Source organism: Onychostoma macrolepis, chromosome 01 (genome assembly GCF_012432095.1).
Source record: "Onychostoma macrolepis isolate SWU-2019 chromosome 01, ASM1243209v1, whole genome shotgun sequence".
NCBI lineage: Eukaryota > Metazoa > Chordata > Actinopteri > Cypriniformes > Cyprinidae > Onychostoma > Onychostoma macrolepis.
The window spans coordinates 38277736-38301106 of NC_081155.1; the positions used below are offsets into that span (position 1 = coordinate 38277736).

The following is a 23371-nucleotide window of genomic DNA, read 5'->3' on the forward strand; positions in this document are numbered from 1 at the left end:
TCACCAACATGACAACATAATCCAGCATTTCCTTGTGTCATTAGATTCAGTGAGAGGCTGATTATAAGGAAGACAGTGATGTGGCTTCAAAAACAGAGGCAAAGGAAGCATACAAGCTTTCATTTTACACAGTCTGCTGTGCACTCAAGCAAATGCCAGCCCAAGTCTATTCTTTCTGACAGTTTCTCATCCACAACAGTTTTGATGCACTGCTCTCACCTCCACATTTACCTCACAATAGCAAACCGCTGCTTGAATCCTGTCCCTGGGGAAAGAGGGAGAAAAGGCAGCCCAATTAGCACCCTGTGTTGCACAAAGTTCATGGTAGGTTGACACCTGACAGCTGTCATGCCGTTTGCATTACAAGCTGTTTTTGTAATAATAACGGTGATAATTCTCAGCTGCTTTCCATAATCGACACTCAAATCTCTGGACCTGGAAAAACAAACATCTAGATTATATTACATTACAAATCTATAATTAAATCCATGAAAATATTTTAAATAAGCCTGATTGAATGACTCAATATGTGACCAGTATTTTCTTAATCAGTGAGTAGTTCAAAACTAAACTGAATATAACTTAATAAAAGTAAAAATGCTTATAGATGTGAAACTATACTTAGATGCTGATATCTAATTTCTTGTTACGTGTCAGTCTCTCTGTGTTCCTCTCAGGAGTCAACCCTGCAACGTTTGCATTTCCAACACAGCTCCTTAACTAGCATTTAATGCTTGGTAGGTCTAATTGTTGGGCTACCGGCCCCCGTGGAGAACCCACACTGAAGTCATAGAGTCACATTAGGGGCAAGTCTGAACAGGATCTTGCCCACAACGACTGTACAGTATGGATGATTTGTAGATCTTTTTACCCACAAATCAGTCCACAGTGGACACGATGTTAGGAAAATTTCTAAAATATTTTTTTATTTAATCCAGCACATATACAATTTTTCATTAGCTGAATGAAAATAAAATATACATACAAGAACCGAACATGATGGACTAAAATGGGGGCCTCCATTTTATTCTCAAGTTAAAAATAAACTTACAAGATGTTCTGCTTTGGTATTCATGCTCGCTCAATGAAAGCAAAGATTTGATATCGCAGATAATATTGACTTTTGATATTACAGACAAAGCTTAAGAGCAATTGCTGAGAACTTCTTCGAAAATTGCAACAAAACTGAAGGATATTGTGTGTATTTACCAAAGCTGGTTCAAAATCACTTGCAGCATGACATCTCACAGAGAGTATAGCTGCACAATAACCCTCCTAAAATTAAGTTTAGGAATCACACTACCTGAAATTCAGACACTGCAATACTTAATAGCAACAGCATCAGGACCCAAAATGCCCAAAAACATAAGCATGTTCTTGGCGCATTGTTGTCCGAAATTACTTGAAGACGACCCTGCATTAGTGAGGCTGAAACTGTCTGATCTGTCATTGTTTACATGCCTTCACAAATTAGATTAGGTCTTGTGAAATGCCAAGTCTCTGACTGAATCATCTATAAATAGTACACGTTGCTGCTGTACTACTTTGAGATCAAGCAATTCCTCTCAAATGATGCCAGATTCCTCTATATGGGTAAATGTGTATCAGTAATCCTGAGACATAGTGTAAAGTCAGTCTATTTTGGCGTAGAACTATTTGTCCTTCTTATCCTCCACGACCTCGGACAAATCCTCCTCCCTAAGAGTCTTCACTCTGGCCTCCATGTTGGTGATCCTCTGTTTGATCTTGTTCTGGCTGGATGTCCAATCTGCCAAAAGACGAGCGAATTTGGTTTGCATCACATCTAGATTGGTCTCCAGGACAGTGACCTTTTCCTCCAGATCCTTCGGGTCTGCACCAGCATTAGCCGCAGCCTCGTCAATGAGATTGTCTTTCATCAGAATAGCCCTACCTTTCTCCTCTAACGCCTTTTTGGCTTCTGGGTACTCAGTTAACGCCTCCATTAAGTCATCTTTCGAGAGCGCAAACAGATCAGAGTATCCCACGCTACGTATGTTAGCAGTCCTGCGGTTACCGGCTTTACTTCCTTTGATGCCAAGGATGCTGATCTCACCAAAGTAAGCACCATCGCTGAGCACCACAAACTGCGTGACACCATCATCCGCCACCACAGCTAGTTTGCCTTCTTTGATAATGTACATTTCCCGCCCAATGTCTCCCTTCTTGCAAATGTAGTCACCTGGACTGAAAACCTGTGGTTGAAGTTTAAGCACCAGCTCAACAAGAAGACCCGCTTCGCAGTCCTGGAAGATACGCACCTTCCGAAGGGTTTCCAGATGCACGTTGATGGCGATCTCCGCCTTGAGCTTGTCTGGGAGGTTCTTGAGCACTTCCTTTTCATCGCAGGTCTTCTGTTCAGTCCAAAGGTAGTCGAACCACTTCACGACACGGGCCTCCAGATCTTTGGTGACCTTTCGGAACTGCATGTACTGCTTGATAGAGTCAATCTTGGCCTGGAACTCTGCGCGGGATGCATTCATGTTGGAAATCATGGCACCGACGTTACCAACAATGGTGGCAAAAATGAGCACGCCGATGAGAAAATCAGAAACGACAAATAAATACTCAATGTCTCGGACAGGCGGTGGCGTTTCTCCGATGGTGGTGAGTGTGAGAGTGGACCAGTACAAGCAGTAGATGTACTTCCTGGCAAGGCGGCCAAACTCAGGGTCGCTGATGTTGGGGTAAACCCAAGTGTCCGTCCCAAAGCCGATTGTTTTTGAGATGGCGAAAAAGATGCAGCCATTCCAGTGGATGATGATAAGGATGTACAGGACGAGATTGCTGATTCGGAAGATGTTGGGGAAGTTGGTTCTGGTTTCAGTGCGGTCAAAGAACTCAAAAAGACGAGCCATTTTGAAAAGCCGGTTGAATCTCAGTTCGGGATTGTTGTAACCCACTTTCAGCATCAATATGTCTGTTGGTATCATGGAGACCACATCAAATCTGAATTGCGGTGACTTTTTGTAGTGTTCCCACAGCTTCTTAGATTCTCTCACTAGCAAGCCTTGCTCCAAGAAACCTGTCAAGACAATTTCATTGTCATGTACAGTGTTTACAACATTTTTTCCCCCCTGTATAGCAGTGATTTCAGAAGTTAAGTAGTTCTAGTAATGCACGTTCTTCAATAAAAGAATAAAATAATTTACATTTTGATTTTATACATTAACTGTAACAGTTTAATTTAGAAATTGTTTAATATAATATTCATGACTTATTCATTTAAATTCTTTTAAATCACCCCATGGAAATTTGCTGAGGCCCCGTAGTTGAGAACCTCTGCTTTAGAGGGAATGTAGTTCATTTACTGTTATAGTTAAATATGACTAAAGTGAACACAAACAGTGACTAATAATAATCTCACCTGTTCTTGATCTCACAAATGTGTCAATATAGTAGATGACATCGGATGAATAGTCCAAAACTATCCATAAGATGGTGTAATCGTCTTGCAGTTCATTAAAACAGGATCTGTTTTTTTAAAAAAAGTTTAAAAATAAAAAAATTAGCACTGTCACCAAAAAATAACACCAGATCATTTATTTTAAGTACAAAATATGATGATACATATTGCTACATATAGTTTTCTTGTTTGTTTGATAATTAGCTGTAATATTCATATTATTTTAAATAGTAAGTAATATTTAGAATTAATAATTAAATATAATTGCTAATTAATTAATAATAGTTTTAATACTAATATTTTAAAATTAAAATATCTCCAAAGCATTAATATAATGTAATAATTAGCATGCATATAATATAATGGATATAATAATATATTATTTTAAATTTAAATGTAAAAAATATAATATATAAATTTACCTGGTAACAAGCATCATTAGGTTGTAGAAGACAGGTATTGCTACAATGGTCAACCAGTGATAGTACATATCTGTCGCTGGATCCATAATCCAAACGTGTTTTCTAAAATAAAATAAAATAAAAAAGGACACAAATTTACTAAGTTCTGGACTGAACACATAACTACATTTAATTGCATTTAAATTGAGTAAAAATACTCACGGTTTCTCCTCTTCCTTCTTTTTATCATCTTTTTTCTCATCCTTTTTCTCGTCTTTTTTCTCATCTTTTTTCTCATCCTTTTTTTCGTCTTTCTTCTCGTCTTTTTTCTCCTCTTTCTTTTCATCTTTCTTCTCATCCTTTTTTGGTTCTTCTTTCTTATCATCTTTCTTTATCTCCCTGTCATCCTTTTTGCTGCATTAAAATGATAATTGTTATTTAGGAGGTAGCAAATAGCAGAATGTACTTATAACGTAATAATATTTAACTTTTTCACATACTCATCTGTATTGTTGCAGTTGTTCATATTCAGTGTTGCAAGAGGCCAGTGATTTGCATTGTTGTTGAAACTGTGAAGACAATGATATTGTTTTATTCCTGTAATTTGATTAGAGTTAAAATATGAAATACTAAAATAAATGTTTAATATCAGGCCCAGATGAAATATGGGATTTTTTCCCCACATTTTCTGCTCTAAATTTAGGAGGAAATGTATATTGGATTATCAATTGGATTTAAATGGATCTGCTAAATGGATTCAAATGTGTTAAACAGTGTCAAATGGAGCTGACAGTACTACATTCTTACTGGTAGCTGAAAGCATTATCAAATTAACCAAAATTTTTAATAAATGAACAAGGAAGAACTTGTGAATTATGTATTTTCAAATTCTGTGGAGCTATTATTCTGTGGGCCCGCACAATGTGGGACTTTATATAATGCATTTCTGTGTGTTAAATTCAAGCAGGTAAGTCACAGGACGAAGAAATGAGTGTGCGGCAGACAGCTGGGGATTATAAGGTCACTGTCAGCACATCCTCTGTTGTTGTCTTGAGAAACACACTTAATCTCACAACAGATCACGGGGCATTTCATTAGGGCTGATTACGTTTCCTCTCCAAGTATTTCTGATAATTAGCTGCACATTTAGTTTAATGAAATTGTGCATTCATGTGGGGTTTTTTTTGGGGGGGGTTACTGTGTACATGCTTGCATTTTCACTCACTTCCTCTTGCGCAGTTGGTCCTGTCCTGTGTCGTCGCATGATGCATCCATTTGCTCTGCCATGTCTTCAGACTCCTCTGTTATCATAACTGAATCACTGCATTCTGAAGCTTTACATTTGGTGGATCTTCCTCCAGACCTCAGGATGAAATGGGACATCCTGAAAGTGAAGGTACAATAATTTATTAAAATCACTTTAATTCATAAACAATCCTCAAATTTCCAAAAAAGCAAAAGATCAAATCACCTGCTCATTAGTCCACAGGGAGGCTGATCACTGCAAATGAGACAAATATACCAAATAAAATATTTGACATGCATTGAATGTGAGAATTGTTCAAACTAGATGGCATATGTTTGTGGCATCTCCTCTGACCTTTCCCCTCTCTCGATCCATTCAATAGCTGGTTCAGGAGTGAAGGCGGATCTTTGTGAGGGGTATGATTGTTCTGTGCAGATTTTAGCCATTGTATTTCCTGTTAGGCCATTCACTGCAATTAGATCACATCTGGAGCCTTTGTGTAATCACTCCTGTAAACTGAAATGCATTTTCATTAGTGGACAAATGTACTTCCACTTGCAAAGTGGTTATTATCCATTCTGACACAAACAATGTTCAAATCTGTGAATAAACAGTATTACAGTATTAAAGTGGTGCATTTTCACACTGCTGCACTTTGACCGTTTTTGTCTCACAAAGATTAAAAATAAATCCTTGTTCTATTTTAAGAAAGGATAGAAGGATAATGGACCCATGCCAAATAGATGCAAGTGTTTGCTCTATAAATAGCCACTGTAGCTTAAATTCCACGTGGAATCAGTGGTGTCTTCCAGGAAGATGAGCTGTTTTAAGACAAAAAGAGCCTGTGGTTTTGCACAGGACATTTCTGATTGAGACAGGGAGGTTAACATGGTTCTTCTCTCCCTCCTGCATGCTATAACTGGGGATTCCCTTAGCCAAACATGCTAAGCAATCTTGCAAGTGCTTGAACTTGAGAAGCATCTCATAAAAAGCTTCAATCTCACTGAATATTTGTTCGCACTATATAGCAATTCTGACAATGCCTCTAACCAAACAGTTGCTGTTTTTTCAAAGTCCCATGCATGTCTTAATTTGAAGCCCTGCTAAAAGGCCGCCTGAGAGATCTCTTTTAGAGATGAAAACTTACAAACCAACAAAATTAAAAATTCCTTTAGATCTCACATAATGTCTAATACAATTTACATTCTACAGTTTAGTTTTGGACAGAAAAAGGTTATTGAGCTTAATCACAGATCTGCCTGAGACATCAAAGCTGGACAGACTTACTGTTAAATCCAGTTTACCTTTACCTTTGAGTTTATATTCTGTGCGGATCCATAGCCATAACTTTTCAAGAAAGTGTATATATATATATATATATATATATATATATATATATATATATATATATATGTAACTGTATATATATATATATATATATATATATATATATATATATAACTGGTTCCCATCTGTACACCAAGCAGTGTTGATTTAACACTGGGGAATCTACCAAAATTGTCTAATTTGTAGACTATATTTCTCATCTGCCAACGAAAATAGCTCCAAAAGAGGTTAAAATTGTGTCGCTACGTAAGTCTGAGAGACTAAACGCCGGTTTGGGATAAAGTACATTTGTGGAACGGGGCGACATAGATTTTCCTTCCCTGCTCAAAGCGTTCTGTGATCAATCAACTGTAGCTCCACTCCGGATTTTCCATTGAGCCTGGTCTCATGAAAATGCGTATAAATAGTACGAAAAAAAAGTAATAAAAACGAAAACTCGTGGTATTGATACGCAAAAATGGACTTTGGCGTATATATGATACGAACGTGTTTGGCCTGCATATAAAACGCAGTTTTCGCGTGCATATGATACGAAATTTGTTGGCGTGCATATGATACGCAGTTTTTGCGTACATATGATATGCATTTACCCCACAACCCTAATCCTACCCATCGCGTAGCATATACACGCCAAGTCCATTTTTGCATATCAATACCACGAGTTTTCATTTTTATTTGGCGTACTATTTATACGCACTTTCATGAGATCGGGTTGTTCCATTTCCCCTATGCACTTGCATTAAAGAGAGAAACCCCGTCTTGAGCAGTAGCCTACTGTTTTTTTTTTTAATTATTTCCTTTTTTCCCTTTTTTAAACGAGCAGGTCTCATTCAGTGGTGGTATTTTATTTTTATTTTTTTACAAAGTGTTGCGGACTTGTATTGTCCTACTGTGTAATTTATATTGTATTTGTCTTTTGTGAGAAACCGCATATGGAAACAAGACACTGAAACAAAATTTCCCCATGGGGATGAATAAAGTTATTACTACTACTACTACTACTACTACTACTACCACTACTACTACTAATACTAGCCTACCGCTAAACACCAAAGAAAACGTCGACGCTCAGATTTTCAAAAAGGCATCGAACTGCAGGCAAAATCCGACATCTCCGCGAGAGAAAACACTGACACTTTGACTTTTATAAAACCCGCTCTTTACCCCCGACAAACTCTGCTCCCCATCTAGCTTTACTCTGAAAACAGACAAGCGAAGTGATTCAGAAAGTGAACCGTCCTGTTACAGGCTACTATTATATTACATCTGGGCTCGTGGAGCTCCGCTTGACCAAATCAAAATTGAGGACCAAAACTAATACTACAACAGACAAACAACAAATAAATAAGAGTTAAAACAATATGTCTGGGAATTCAACAAACAATTAAATAACTGCCACAAAAAAGAAATGAGAAAATACTTTGATAGATCACACTCACTTTGCCTGAGCTGATTTACCTGTAGCGTTTAGTGAGGATCTGCATAAACTCCGGCAAATTATTCCACAGGACTTTGTTCTTCACATCAGAGAAATCATATTCCACAAAACTGTTCAGGTTCAGAAGTATTCACATGATTTGAGCATTGTTGCAGAAACAAACAAACAAACAAAACTGTATGCTGTGGAACCCAAACGAAGTGTTAGTAGTTGTCGAGTAGCTGATGGCACGTCTCTTTCCCTGTCCCCACGCGCACCTGCCAAGAAAGGTGACAGTGTTAGGCTGCGCTGGCGGAGAACATCCAGCTACTCCTCCCCACACCCCACCTGTCCACTAATAACACTCTGGCACTGAGAGTATGCTCAATTTAAAAGACTTTAGAGTCCGAAACATTTGAGTCTTACAACACAGCACATAAAATAAATAAAATGCTGTGTTTACAGGATGCTGTGATCATAATAGAATCCCCTCTGAGTCAGATGAGATCCTACTGGATAAACTGAATACTCTTTGATACTTAAGAGTCATATTCATTATTATTATTATTATTATTATTATTATGACCATATAACCATGCTGTTTTGGAACTTCTAAAAGATTTACATTTGTTTTTGTGCAGTGCTGAAATCCTATAAGAAGAAAAATCCCATCAGGATCAATTAGGATTTGTTCCAGTTAATTCCAACAGGAATCTTTTAGGATTTTTTGCTAGATGATTATGATTACTCTGACTTCTATAATGAAGCTATTAGCCTAGTTAAGCCTAGATCTGTTAGTTTATGAGTTCAGGTTATATAGCTACTCTTACATACCATGCACGATCAATATATATATATATTAGTGGTGGGCCGTTATCGGCGTTAACGTGCTGCGTTAACGCGAGACTCTTATCGGGCGATAAAAAAAATATCGCCGTTAATCTATTCTCAAAGTTGGGTTGGGAGCTGGGTCTATACTACGCAAGCTATGATGACTTTCACCTGATATTTTAGCGCGGATGTATACCTAGCAGAATTGCACTGTAGGGGCGAGAACGAGTCTTCGAACCTGTGTGTATGCGTGCTAACATGGATGCAGCTATGAAGCAGCCGGGTTTGCTTCAGGGAAAATGTATTTTTAAGAAGCTTCCCAATGAAGATCGGCAAGTCATTTCTGTCTCTACGTTACATGGTCACGCTCTCTGTATCGCGCGCACAGCGGAGTTCCGCCCCGGTTCGCACACACACACACACACACGTAAGCGCACACACAAGTAAGCACACTCCCACTCCTATTTGTAAATATTAAGCCGCAAAACGTCTATTTAAATATGACTTCTGCGTGTCTCTGTGTTAATGTATGGCGCAAGACGCGCGGGTTTGTTCACTCATACAGAAGCGCGGGAGGCTTGCGGTGATATTAACGTCTGCCGTCTCACAAAATGAGGACATAAATACATGAACAACATCTCCAGAACTGCTCTGAGAGTCACTTCACGAGCACTCGAGCGTTTCATTTGAGAAAAACTATCCTCATATCATATACACAGAAACGTAAAGGTATTCACGGCAACCCGTCAGAAAAAAAAGTTCGGTTTCACTTGAAGACATTGGGCAGAACATAATAGGCTACTACTATTAAAACTATTATAACCTTATCTTTAAGGAATAATCATACAATGTCTTCAATGTTATTATCAATATTAAATTCTTGATGACTGCTAGTTGTTTACTACTAGTAGTGAACTTATTCTGATCTACTTGGCAGAATTCAAATGAGCCATTTTAATCTAGATTAATCTAGATTAATTCCAAGATTAATCTAGATTAATCTAGATTAAAAATTAATCTATGCCCACCACTAATATATATATATATATATATATATATATATATATATATATATATATATATATATATATATAAGTGTATTAATTCCTAAATTTGTATGTGTAGCCTATGTATCTAAATTGTTTCAATTCTACTTTTTTTTTCTTTTTTTTCTCAGGTTACCGTTCACACCATGAACGATAGCGTCCACACCAACGGATGATAACGTTCTGTTGTGTGACATCTATCGCTTAAATGCGTTGAAGCAGGATGGATTCTGATTGGCTGTGAATGTTTTTATCTTCCATTAGCTGGGGGATCATTCTAAAGGTGATTCCAACAATATAATTCCGCTGTGTCATTTTACATTTAGAACGATTTTTAAAACTATATCTTTCATTATAGTAGTCTATATCATCCTTGGCCTTAATGCTAGTCATTATGAATCTACATACTTGTCTTCTTAGGTAACCTGTGTTGGGCCCAGTAAACGTAAACCAGTTAGTTGCATGTGTTAAATAGTTTGAGTAGAGTTTATTATGCTAACTCAGCTTCAGTTAATGGATTTGGTGCTGTAGGGTCAGCAGCCCATGAAAATGTATGGCTTCATTTCTCATAGAAGTTGTAGCAAGTTTTCCATGTTGTCTCACTTATGATTTAAGTTAAAGTATTATGGATAATGAAAGGTTCATATTTTGGTTTTGGGAGTCCCCAACAACAGGTTGACATGCATGCAAGGTCAAAAAACACTTTCATTGTCATATAATATGCATTTATTTTTTACCTTACTTGCTCAACGACTCCCAAATGATTCGTTTAACAATTCGTTTTTTCCAAACCCCTCCTTTGCGTGACGCGGTGAAGGTGATTACATGCCTGTAATGCCTGATAAAGCAGCGTTTGTGTGCAATGCTGCTTTGCCTACAGCGTTACCATGGAAACCGCTATTTTACCGCTCCAAAAGCGGCACTAGTGGCAAAGAATGAATTAGCATTTTCATTCAGACCAATGCGAAAAGACCAACAAGTGGGCGGGCAATATGCTAATGATTCATGTCGACGTCAACGTGAAACGGCTTGAGATTCGTTTTAAAAACGACTCGTTTCAATGATTCAGACACGACTCTTTCTTTTGAGAGACAATAACTTTATACACGGTGCACTTTCAGATTTATAACTTTGCAGGATGTTTTCATTTACTTAGAGCTGTGTTACACACTGCATGAAAGGTCATTTTCAAAAATCCATTATAGGGGCACTTTAATAAATGAAATTTTCTGTTTGTGCATTTAATAAACTGTTATCTTTTTTCATCGTACTATGGCAACTAATATTACTACCAAGTTTATGCTCTACAGTTTGTGCTCCTTTAACCTTTGTTAACGCATTCTACACTGTCCTCCAGCCTCAAACTGAGTCTTTATGGCTTGTGCAATACACCTGTAAGCATTCCTCTAGGAACCTTGCACACTGCTGCTTTGCCACAGAAAGATCAAGTCCTGACCAATCCTCTGAATCTGCTGGGTTTAGGAAGCCTTTTGAACAGAAGTCGTAATCTGGGTTTACCCACTAATGCGCTTTCTTGGACTGAGTCTTAAGAATCTGTCAGGTGTATCTATCTATCAGTATTTCAGTCTATAAATCTTTCTGTCTAACTCATCGCATTTCCTTCAACAAAGACAGTAAACGCATAGACAGAGAACGAAAATGTTTCTCTGTGATAAATTGTTCATCATATTACTGTGAAAACATAAATATCAAATCACATTACGGTCAAATTATAAATCTATATAATAAACAGTCAGCACTATGGTTATCAGTTTGTTTTGCAAAGCTATTCATTTGTTAATTAACTCAACCAGATAATTTTGTAAATTATGCAAGTTTTAGTTTCATTTGAATTTTATATGCAGTTTTGTGATGCCCATTATCACTCAGAATTGAACTGTCCCATAAAAACTGAATTAATCAACAATGTTTCAGTCTATTGCAGCTAATGCCTCCAAGTAAATCTGTTATAGCTACTATCTGTCTTGTTGAATGTCGTGAATATCAATATTTCAGATCTTTGCTCATGAAAATGTCTCATTTGTTGTGACCCCCAGTGTGATTTTTGCTGCTGATTACAAGCAGTCATTCTCAGACAGCACAGCCGTCTTTGAGAGAGGATAAACCATCATCAATGAGATTATGTTTAATCTTTTGATGTCAGACTTCAAACAAGAGCGGCAGAGCAAACGCTAGTCTCTAATCACTCTGAAATGATAATGAAGCAATTCCATTGGAGAATTCAAAATGAGAAGAGAACTAGTCCAACATTTGTACAATTATAGAGACATTTTTCTTATTTGAGTTAAATGTTGATTGCCATTCTCTGCTCATTGTTTTAGTTTCATTTTTAAATAATTAGCTTATAATGATGTTCAAAGCATCACTTTGATGTTTCAGTCAGGTATATTCCATCCCAACTACTTTGTTCAGCTAATCAGACTAGTTCATACTGTCACTGTAGTACAATAAATTATGTTAGTTGTATTGGGAATAATTACACATATTTTTCTCTAGTTTTACATCCACTGAAATTAAAATCTGCCCAAAAAAACTCCAGGTGTGTAGACTTACCTGAAGTTTATTTAGCTTTTGCAACACAAGTGTCCTCATAAAAACAACAGATGTGAAAAAAATAACAAGTACATATTCAATTTACATGTCTTGTAAATACTGTATTAGAACTATACTAAGGTGTTGTTTAAGTCCAGTTAAGGTTCTTGGTTTTCTAATGACTGCTATAACGCAAAGCCGTTGAGCATGTTAACATCAAACATCTCCAGAGATGGCTCTTGTTTACAGGTGCTGTTGATAGTCCTGGTCTAATTGCTGTACTGCTGTGTGGTTATAATTGTTTAAGTCCCATGACTCCTTACGTAAGTTCACACCTTTATAATTACTGAATGCCTCCTAAAAACTAAAAAATAATAACTTTTAAAAAAATAATTAGAATTTATTGTCATTAAAATGTATAATACATCTAAATGGGTATAAAAATATATACTTATAAATCTGTTCAGAAAGGCATGGTTATTTTACAATCACTGAGATACTATACCATTTTATTTTAAATATTTTGCATTAGTTTTTATTTACATTTACATTTTTTATTTTCATTTTAACTTTAGATCAAGTTTTAGTAATGTTGTGTTTTTGTCATTTTCTACATTTTTTATTTTTAATTGTAGTTGTTTTATTTAAGTTTAGATTTTCTGTTTTCATTTTAATATTATTTAAAGTTTTAATCATGTTGTTTTTAATGTGTCTGTCTAGTTTTTATTCATTTTAATTTTTATTTTAATTACTTATTTTAGTATATTAAGCTGCAGTCCGTAAGTTTTGTCTCTTTGTTGCCATCTCTGTTTGAAAACCTGGAATTGCATTTTTTTTGCGGAATTATCTTCCTGGTGTGGGTTGTGAGTCAGAACGGCTCCAGGGGATGAATCTAATGTTCTCTTCCATAGGTTCACTCAACGCTACATAGTTATGACGCATTGGGAACGTCCTCTGGGTGTGCCGATTGTCTGAAGCCCTTATAGAATCACACCAATTCATTGGCTGATGGCGCGGATGCCGTCTTCGACGTTCTTACATCGCCTCCTTATACTTGCGAATATGCCATCTGCTCCTCAGATTTCTCTGCCTTCACGAAGCGGCCATATTAGCCCTTCTGTTGCGATTTTTCTGGCCTGATTTCGGATCATTTTTCTTGGGATTCTTCATTTGCACTTCAGCGATTGCAGTAGTGGAACTCTGTTCTCTTTGTGGTGAAGTGCCATGGAGTATTGTCGCTGTCAACCGTCGTGTCCTCGCTTCATCGCGAGCGACGACCCTCACAAGTGTGTTAAGTGTATTGGTTTTTTGCACACGCGAACGGCAGTTTATGGCTTTTCGAAATGTAAAGTCTGTGAAAACTTCCGTCTCAAAACCCTAGGCTCGTGGTATTTGAGAGGGAGTTATCTGTTTTTCCCCATTGCGCCCCAGAGGCCGCTGAGGCCCTCCACGAATCCGTGACCTGGGGCTCAGATGTGAAGCTCGAGACGATGGAGAGAGAGTTTGAGGATTTTTTTCCAACTCTGAAGCATGGCCTTCTGCGGCCTACTAGGAGCTCATGGACGTGCTTTCGCACACCACTGAGAAGCTCTCTGTTGATTGGCCCGACGAGCCCCGCGAATTTCGGTCGTCTAAACTCGAGCGGTTCCTTAGTGGTCCAAATTCAAGGCCCGAATGGAGGAAACTACCATTTTTCAGTGATCTGCATCACGAGATCTCCAGATCCTAGAAGCAGCCTGGAGCTGAGAGCCGTCTTCCTGGCACTGATTCACTCTCTCCCCTCACTCAAGGGGTGTCATGTGATTGTCAGGATGGACAACACGGCCATGTTGGACCTCTTTGCGTCACAGGAGTCTTCCCAATGTCCACTTTGGTTCTCTCTGAGTTCCCCAGCACCTCTGGGCATAGATGCGTTCGCTCACCTGTGGCCGGACCTGAGGCTGTATGTGTTTCTGCTCGTCAAGCTGGGGCAGCCGCTACCACCTTAAGGGTTTATGTTGCAGCCATCACCGCTCGGAGAGAGCTGGATGAGGTTCCCCTGGGGAGACATCGGTTGGTCTCTGCGTTTATGCGTGGAGTCCGGCGTCTCAGACCAGTACGCCCCTTGGAGTTCCTTCTTGGGACTTATCAGTCGTCCTGGAGAGCTTAATGGAAGCCCCTTTTGAGCCCCTGGAGTCAGCTCCAGAACGGATTCTGACTCTCAAGATTACTCTTTTGTTGGCACTAACGTCTTTTGAAAAGAGTTGGGGATTTGCAAGCTCTCTCTGTCAGCAAAATGTGTATGGACTTCGCCCCGGGTCTGGTCAAAGTAACCTTACAGCCTAGGCCTGGCTATGTTCCCAAGGTTTTATCCACATCATTTCGCTCTCAGGTGGTCACACTTCACTCTTTCCATCCTCCTTTTGCTTCAGGTGAGGATGAGATTCTTCACATGCTCTGCCCTGTCCGAGCTTTGAAGCTCTATGTGGACCGCTCCAGCCATTGGAGAAAATCTCCCCAGTTGTTGGTATGCTTTGGTGGTGGCCGCCATGGGCTTGCCGCATCGAAGCACAGAATTTGTCACTGGGTGAGGGATGCTATTTCGCTGGCTTATGAGGTACGTGGTCTTTCTTCACCTCTCAGCGTTCGGCGCATTCTACTAGGAGTGTGGCTTCCTCTCAAGCTCTTTTTAGATGGGTCCCCCTAGAGGATATTTGTGTAGCGGCAGGATGGTCCTCTCCATACACTTTTATCAGGTTCTATAACTTGGATCTTGACACGGCTCCGTGTTCCCGGGTTTTATCCACTTGAACCAGCCGTGTATGCTATCTGGTTCGTAATCGGGCCAGATAAGGCAGCGTTTTTAGCTTGCCATGTTTGGTATATTGTTCCCAATGCATCATAGCTACGCAGTGTTGAGTGAACCTATGAAAGAGAACGTCTCAGGTTACTTGTGTAACCCATGTTCTCTGAATAGGGAACGAGACGCTGCATTTGCTGCCTAGCTCCTCACGCTGCCGACAAGCGTTTTTTTCGGCAGAGAAATCTGAGGAGCAGATGGCGCGTTCACCAGTATAAGGAGGCAATGTAGGAACGTGGAAGACGGCATCCGCGCCATCAGCCAATGAACTGGCGTAATTCTATAAAGGCTTCAGACAATCGGCACACCCAGACAGCGTTCCCAATGCGTCATAGCTACGAAGCGTCTCGTTCCCTATTCAGAGAACATGGGTAACACGAGTAACCCGAGACGTTTTGAAGAGTATGTGTGGCAGTCAATCACCACACCTACGTCTTGGAATATATGACCCAAATAAGAATTTTCCCTGTATATTGCCATCTGAACATGTAAGTAACAAGTCACATTTGTTCTGACCAACTGAGGAAAAAAGCATTACCATAAATCGTGCTACCAATGGTGATTTAATCTAAAGATCGTTTAGCTCATATCATATCAAACCGTGCAAATTATTATTATTGTTATACTTTATTCTCAAATTATTAATGTTAACAACATCAGCATTGCGTGACTATGAGTATAGTGTGCATTAGTGTGTAGATTTCAATTTCTGTACAGTCTAATCTAATTGTCATGCCATTCAAATTTCATATTAAGAAATTCTTTTAACCCCAAAAGCAAATTATGCTCCCTTCGAACTGGTTTTCTTTAAAATACAAATCTTGTGTAATCCCAGGCTATCTGTAATCAGAACCACATTTAAAACTGGAATATAATTTAATTTCATTCACATGTATTTCATAAACACATAATCCTTTCTGGATCACAATCCGCCATCAAAATGATACATTTAATTGTTGCTGTGAGAAAAGGTGATCCGCCACCTGCAGGATCCTCACATGCGATAGCCTAGTAGCCGGGACAATTTCTTTATGTTTACAGACGTGACATAATGACGCAGTGCCATGCTCGAATTTCCCGCGAAAACCTACCCGTACCACTCAAATTATAAAACATTATTATAAGCTAACCGTTGTGAATTGGGCTAAAGTAAGGCGATAGTTTTGAACACTGACTGGCTTCACTGACTTCAGATCATTTTTAACCAAAAAAAGTTACGGACTGCAGCTTTAAGTTAAAATAAAATGTTTTCAGTTAATGTTTTGTTTATTTATTTATTTATTTATTTGTTTTATGGTTTTAGTTTCAGTTAACTATAATAACCCTGGTTTGAAGTCTATATTTTTCTGTATTTTTAATTAAAGATACATCCCATATAGGCTACTGTTTGAAAGTTTGAGGTCAGTATGATTTTTGGTGCATTTGAAAATCTCTTATACTTAATTTATTTGATCAAAATACAGTAAAACAGTAATATTTTGAAATTACAATTTAAAGTAGTTTTCTATTTGAATATATTTTAAAATGTAGTTTACTCCTGTGATGGAAAATCTGAATTTTCAGCAGAAATTACTCTAGTGTTCAGTGTCACATGATCATTCAGAAATCATTCTAATATGCTGATTTGGTGCTCATTTGTTATTATTATCAATGTTAAAAAAAACAGTTGTGCTGCTTAATATTTGTGTGAGTACCCTGATATACATTTTAAAGGTATTATTTGATGAATTCATAAGATTTATAAGAATAGCATTCATTTGAAATAGAAATGGTTTCCTTCCTGAATATTTAAGTATTTAACAAAAAAATATATATATCACTGACCAACAAACATAATGTAGCCTATATATAGCATATGCATTATATCATACATCAAGCTGGCTTGTACTCAAGCCTTTTTTTTCCAAGTCTAAATGAAAATATTTTCACATCACACACACAAATAGATAGCATGGAGGCCCCCTGCTGGTCGACAGGCTACACTCACCACAATTATATGCATAGTGCAAGTATTGTCCTGCATAAGCAGCCGCAATTACTGTACATCACGATCCACTTTTGCAGTCCTAATTTTAAGACCCGTTTTTTTCTCTTTGCCATGCTCATATCCATAAAGAAGCCAGGCTCAAATGAATGGCATTTTTTGAAATGCACACTGATTATTGATTAAAATTTGCAACATAAAGCAAAATCTTCCTAAGGAGATCAAAAATATTGCTCAGCGTTGCCTGAAAATAAATCCACCCTGTTCACACAGCTGTCCATTTTTCCTCAGTTCACTTCCGGACCACACGGAGGAGAAAAGCCCCTGTTGTCTTCTCCTCTAGCCCATCACGACATCTCATTACACACACATGTCATGAACACCCCTGTGCAGCATCACAGCCTCTGAGTAAATGAACAGACCTGGCCTCAGTCATGCTAATGTGAATGTCAAGCTGTTTTGACATTACTCATTTTCCTGAGTGTGTTGCTGCTGCTGCTGCTGCTGTTGTTATTAATAAACAGCCGTAATGTCTCTGTGACGCTGCTCGCACGAGCAGAACAGCTATTTTAGGGTTCCTCTGACATTGCTCTGACTTTGCAGCAGCATGTTATTGAACCGATGAAGCAGAGTGAGAGAGCAAAACTGTCTCATTTAGTGCTCCAAACCTGGGTCATGTGTCCACTCTTTAGAATGAGTCTGTGCCGATAGCTTATGGTGTTACATGGCAAAAAATAAAAATAAAAACAAACACAGTGCTCTGGGTACATGAATGCGATAAAGACTAACATCAGGATTCATAGCATGTGTGAATATATTATTTCTGCTTTCGGTGCACTGGAAGAGATGATTCATGCTCCCATGATGATGTATGCATGCTTTTTCAATTTTGTTGCCAGTGGTTTTCTCTGAGGAGGAAATGCAGACAGCGCCTCCTCAAAAATCTTGAGTAAATAACCGTGAAATAGCCCAATAATAATACAAATAATAATAGCCAGTAGTGTCTAAAATTTAGGGAGAACAGCATTCTTGGTTGTGGGATTGATATATACCGTCCATATTAAAGCTCTGTAGTTTTTATTAGCAAAACATAAGGCAGTGCAATACAATGATAATTGAGAGATACAAATAAACAAATAAACACTCCTGGAAATCTTATATGTGAGCCTGGACCACAAAACCAGTCTTAAGTCGCTGGGGTATATTTGTAGCAATAGCCAAAAATACATTGTATGGGTCAAAATTATTGATTTTTCTTTTATGCCAAAAATCATTAGGACATTAAGTAAAGATTATGTTCCATGGAGATATTTTGTATATTTCCTACTGTGAATATATCAAAACGTCATTTTTTTGCACCCTCAGATTCCAGATTTTCAAATAGCTGTATCTCGGCCAAATATTGTCCGATCCTAACAAACCATACATCAATGGACAGCTTATTTATTCAACTTTCAGATTATGTATAAATCTCAATTTCCAAAAATTGACACTTATGACTGGTTTTGTGGTCCAGGGTCAAATATATTTAATACTTAGATTTGAATGTGATTTTTCAAATGTATGAATGATCTAGGTATAACGTGCTTCAGTCCAGTTAGTGTTCATCCTGAAATATTAGTAACAATATAAAAGTAATATTTCAATATAAAAGTATAGACACATGTACAGTACCATGACCTGAAAGGACATGTTTAAAATTATTGTATATACAAGTCAAATCACCTTTATTTATACAGCGCTTTATACAATACAGATTGTGTCAAAGCAGCTTTACAGTGTTAACTGGAAAATAATGTTTTAGTGATACAAAATGTATTCAATTTTGTTGTAAAGCAGCTCTGTAAAAAGGATAATAGTTAACAGTCAGTGTTATTGAATTTGCGGAATTATTAATCAAACGACAGAAGGCATGTACTATATAACAGATGTTTTTATCATTGTTATTGATTTTTATGAAGTAAACATATAAATACCTTTTATACTGTTAGTTATATTACAAGACAAACACTTACTGGACTGAACCACATTATACCTTATTCATACATCCTTTTTAATAAAAAAAAAAAATAATGCGAAAATTATCATATTAAATATAATAAATCAGACTTTTGAGTTCCCATTGATTTACAAGCTATTAAAATGTCATCTTTCTGTTTGGGGATATAAATATCAGCAAAGGCAAGAATTGTATTTATTTATTTATTTATTTGCATCTAAATAAAATGTAGGTGTTTTTTTTATTTGTTTTTTTTCTCTCCTTCATATTCTTACTGCAGTATATACTATATGAGTCATAAAAGCCTGATGTGTATTTTTACATTTTGGCTAAAGTTTCAATAAACTGTTCCAACAAAACGAAACAACAACAACAAAAGTACAAAGCTGTCACTGGAGTGGTACACAAATTCAAAGGTACCTTTCTGAAAGTGTAGTGTAATGTAAGAGTTTCTTCAGCAGAGAGTAGCTTTCGCAGATGTGTGTTTATGTCTGTGTAAGAGATTAAAACTTTCATGCTTCATCGATCCTTTGGCCTGGTCAGCTTGCAAGTTAGGGGGAAATTGCAGCCTTAGACTGGAACAGTTTGTTCCTTTTTTCAGTTCCAGACTGCGGTTCAGTCAGTGATATTCATCCCTCTGTGGAAGCTACTGATAAAGTTCTGCCACGATCAGCATATGTTTAGCTTTACAACAAATGTCATCATGTCATCAAATTACAGCACGAGACGGGGAGGAGAGGGGCGACTGACTTCTTCAGTAATGCCAGGAAGATAAACAGCTCTTGTTTAACTAAGTAAATCCACAGGACCAAAATGAAAGGTAACAATAACTGAACAACAAAGCAACCTAGTTGTAGACTACAGTTTGTATTATATTAAGCAGTACAGTTATGTGTGTGGATTTATACACTCTCAGAAATAAAGGTACAAAAGCTGTCACTGGGGCAGTACCTTTTCAAAAGGTACATGTTTGTACCTAAAGGGTCCGTTTTGGTACCTTAAAGGTACATATTAGTACTTAAAGTGTACATATTTGAACCTAATGGGTACAAAAGTGTGCCTTTTGAAAAGGTACCGCCCCAGTGACAGCTTTTGTTTTGTCTTATTTTTGAGAGTGTGTAGATAAAACCTCACTTTGGGAATGGTTTTATTCTAAAACAGTGAAAGTCAATAAAAATCTAACAAAACTTCCCACTGGGTCATTCAAGGACATCCTCCCTCACTTGGATTCAAACCAAATTATTTCAATTTAAAATTTATTTATAATTTATTTTTATTTTTTTCCCCAAGGACATCCATCTACATTCACATTGTAATATCATCTTACTAGACATATTAGCGGGAGATATACAGTGACAACTTTTTCTTTTTTTAATCCAAAAGCGGATGTCCTTAAATAAATAAGATGTGTGTGTTTTAAAAATTTGATCCAGTTAGCTGTACAGTGGTGCCACTGTTGCCACAGTTCTTCTGGATTTAGTCTGTCTCAGTTTGTTCTGTTTCTTCATGTGATTCTGGACAGACTGATGATGATCAGATCAGATCTCTGTGTGGAGCACTGGCTGTTGTCAGACTCCTTGTACAAACAAAAATCTCACTGGATTATTACAATTAATGACAAAAATGAACGTTTGGAAATGTAAATGATATTTCCTACTGACAAACTTCAGCAAAAGATAGAAATAACTGACTTTAGCTGGTGAAAATAGTGTTCTGATCATTTTGGCCACCACTGTATATAAAACAAAACACTAAACTATGCCCTTATTTAGATAGCAAAGTAAATTTGTGTGTGTGTGTGTGTGTGTGTGCACGCACGTTTTTGTGACAAATGAGGACATAAATTTGTATAATGACAAGGGTATGACAGGTATTACAAAGGAGAAGGTGACTTTTCAGGACATTACCCCATTTCAGGACATTACTTTTCAAAACGCTTATAAATCACACAGAATGGAGTGTTTTGAAAATCTGAAATAGCACAAAGTCTCCTGTAAGGGTTAGGTTAGGTGTAGGTTGGTGTAGGGCAATAGCACATACAGTTTGTACAGTATAAAAACCATTACACCTATGGGATGCCCCCACTTTTCACAAAAACAAACTGTGTGTGTGTGTGTGTGTGTGTGTGTGTGTGTGTGTGTGTGTAAAGGGACAAAAGACAGGCGACGTAGCATGCCTGAGTGTGAAGGAACTAGAGGGCATTTGAAGGTAACAGTTCCAGTTAAGTTGTAACCCAAGATGGATTATATTCATGATGTAAGCACTAGACCTTCCCAGAAAAGACAAGGTTTTATAAATAGCTCAGGTGCATGCTCAGCATGGTTTATATAGCCGCCTGTATATTTCATATTCTATTAATGCTCTTGTTCAGAGCTGATGCACGTGAGAGGGAACAACACTCTGCCCAGGCAAATTTTATTGGGCTGTTAAAGATCAGGGTCAATCATGAGTGCCATTGATTTGTTTTACCAGGGGGAATGTCCTAGAAAACACATCAATAGAAATAAAAAAACAACATCTTTATCGAAGCAGAAGAAGAAGATACAAGAGGATTTGCGTTTATTCTTTTATTCATTGGACAGTGCAGCATGTATTGTTTGCTGAGTCTGTTCTCCCCCATCGCTGCTAAACCATCCACACACACAGGAAGTGAACATTACTGCTTACTCGAGCTTAATATCATATTCCACCCACAGAAAGATTCAATATTGCCACTCCATTGTCTGTTTATTCTTTGTCGTTAGAACTGATAATATCTGAATAATCTAATATAGACTTAATGCAACAAAAGCTGTGTCAGTACAATGACAGTATCACTTCACCAGTGTTGACTTTGGAGAAAAGCAAATCCCAAAATGATTCTATCCGCCCAGAATTTTATTGTAATAATGTCCAAATCAATTGGAATGGTTTCTAACCAGGGAGATAATGATCTTATGTTTCTGTAATGTGATCTGGTCATCATGACTGTTTAGCCCTCTATTTCACAATGTTTCCTCTGAGTAACAAACCAATTTCATGCACGCACATGATGCACATAAAGTGAGTTAATAATGAAAGAATGACTTTGTATAAACAAGTAAAAAGCTTCTTTTAGTCACTACATTATGTGCTGGCAGTCATTTAAAAATCAATGTTGCTACCTGCCCTCAGATAAGCACTGTTGTTGATTTTTCACCCATCAAAAGGCTTGATTCACAGTTATTAGTGGGCAAACTTTGGTTTAGAGTTATATCCAGTAAATTATTTTTGCAAGGAATTAACTATATCTAGAATGGATATGAATGCAACCATATTGCACAAAGATAATTATGTTTTATTTAGATTTGTGTGTGTGTGTGTGTGTTTGTGCCTGTTTTTCTATTCAGGTGGGGACTTAAACCTGAATATACACAGACTCATGGGGACTCGTGTCACCTAAATTGAGGTCCCCACGGGTAAACAAGCTAATAAATCACACAGAATGAAGTTTTTTTGAAAAAATGCAGAAAGTTTCCTGTAAGGGGTAGGTTTAGGTGTAGGGCAATAGAATATACGGTCTGTACAGTAGAAAAAGCATTATGCCTATGGAGAGTCCCCACAAGGATAGCAAACCAGACATGTGTGTGTGTGTGTGTGTGTGTGTGTGTGTGTGTGTGTGTGTGTGTTATCCATTATTAAATTATCTATGTAAAGTAAACTGTTTATTCCTGACTGTTTGCATAGTAAACTGTTTGAAATGCATAGTATCTATAGGCTATACTTTAGAATTAATAGCATGTGTGTGTGTGTGTGTGTGTGTGTGTGTGTGTGTGTGTATTATTTCAAAGGGTGAAGAAGTGTGCAAAAATAACAGTAAAGAGGTGCACCTGGTGCTTATTCAGCCTTATAACTGCCATCATAAATCAACAATTGCATCTCTCCCACACAGAGATGTTTCTTTATGGGCATGTTGTGGTAACGCAGGCAGGCCTTACAGGTGCCTTCAGATCTGCTTCCCAAATGTATGATTATATTTGACTACAAACTATGCATTGTTTTTGTATGTACTGTATTTTTTAATCAGTAAAAGGACTGGCAACTTCAAACTAAAATTAAATGAGCTTTTTTATTTAGTATTATTTTTTGAAGAGTTTATTTTAAAAAAACAAAAACTAATTACAAATGTATTAAATTAATAATTTATTAAATTAAATTAATAAAAAGAAAGAAAGAAAAGATGACACCAAAGTATACCATACTCTATTTGTAGAGTAAAGTCCCAGTACTGAGGCTGGAGAAGGACACAAAAAGCGTTGTGCTGTC

General features: G+C 37.4%; 1 protein-coding gene across 2 annotated transcripts; it reads right to left on the reverse strand.

The window, feature by feature from the left end:
• Nucleotides 1-1154: 1154 nt before the first annotated feature.
• Nucleotides 1155-10619, reverse strand: LOC131540964 (cyclic nucleotide-gated channel cone photoreceptor subunit alpha). 2 transcript variants are annotated; one of them, XM_058776412.1, is made up of 10 exons: nt 10450-10619; nt 7877-8113; nt 5426-5587; nt 5297-5326; nt 5051-5209; nt 4326-4394; nt 4048-4239; nt 3847-3948; nt 3386-3492; nt 1155-3043 (listed from the first exon to the last, which is right to left on the reverse strand). In XM_058776412.1, exons 3-10 carry the CDS (start codon nt 5515-5517, stop codon nt 1653-1655), a joined length of 2142 nt encoding a protein of 713 aa, XP_058632395.1. In that variant the 5' UTR covers nt 5518-5587; nt 7877-8113; nt 10450-10619; the 3' UTR covers nt 1155-1652. The 2 variants fall into 2 exon arrangements, with proteins under 2 accessions (XP_058632395.1, XP_058632387.1); XM_058776404.1 differs by lacking the exon at nt 10450-10619 and having other exon boundaries at nt 7877-8167.
• Nucleotides 10620-23371: the final 12752 nt, after the last annotated feature.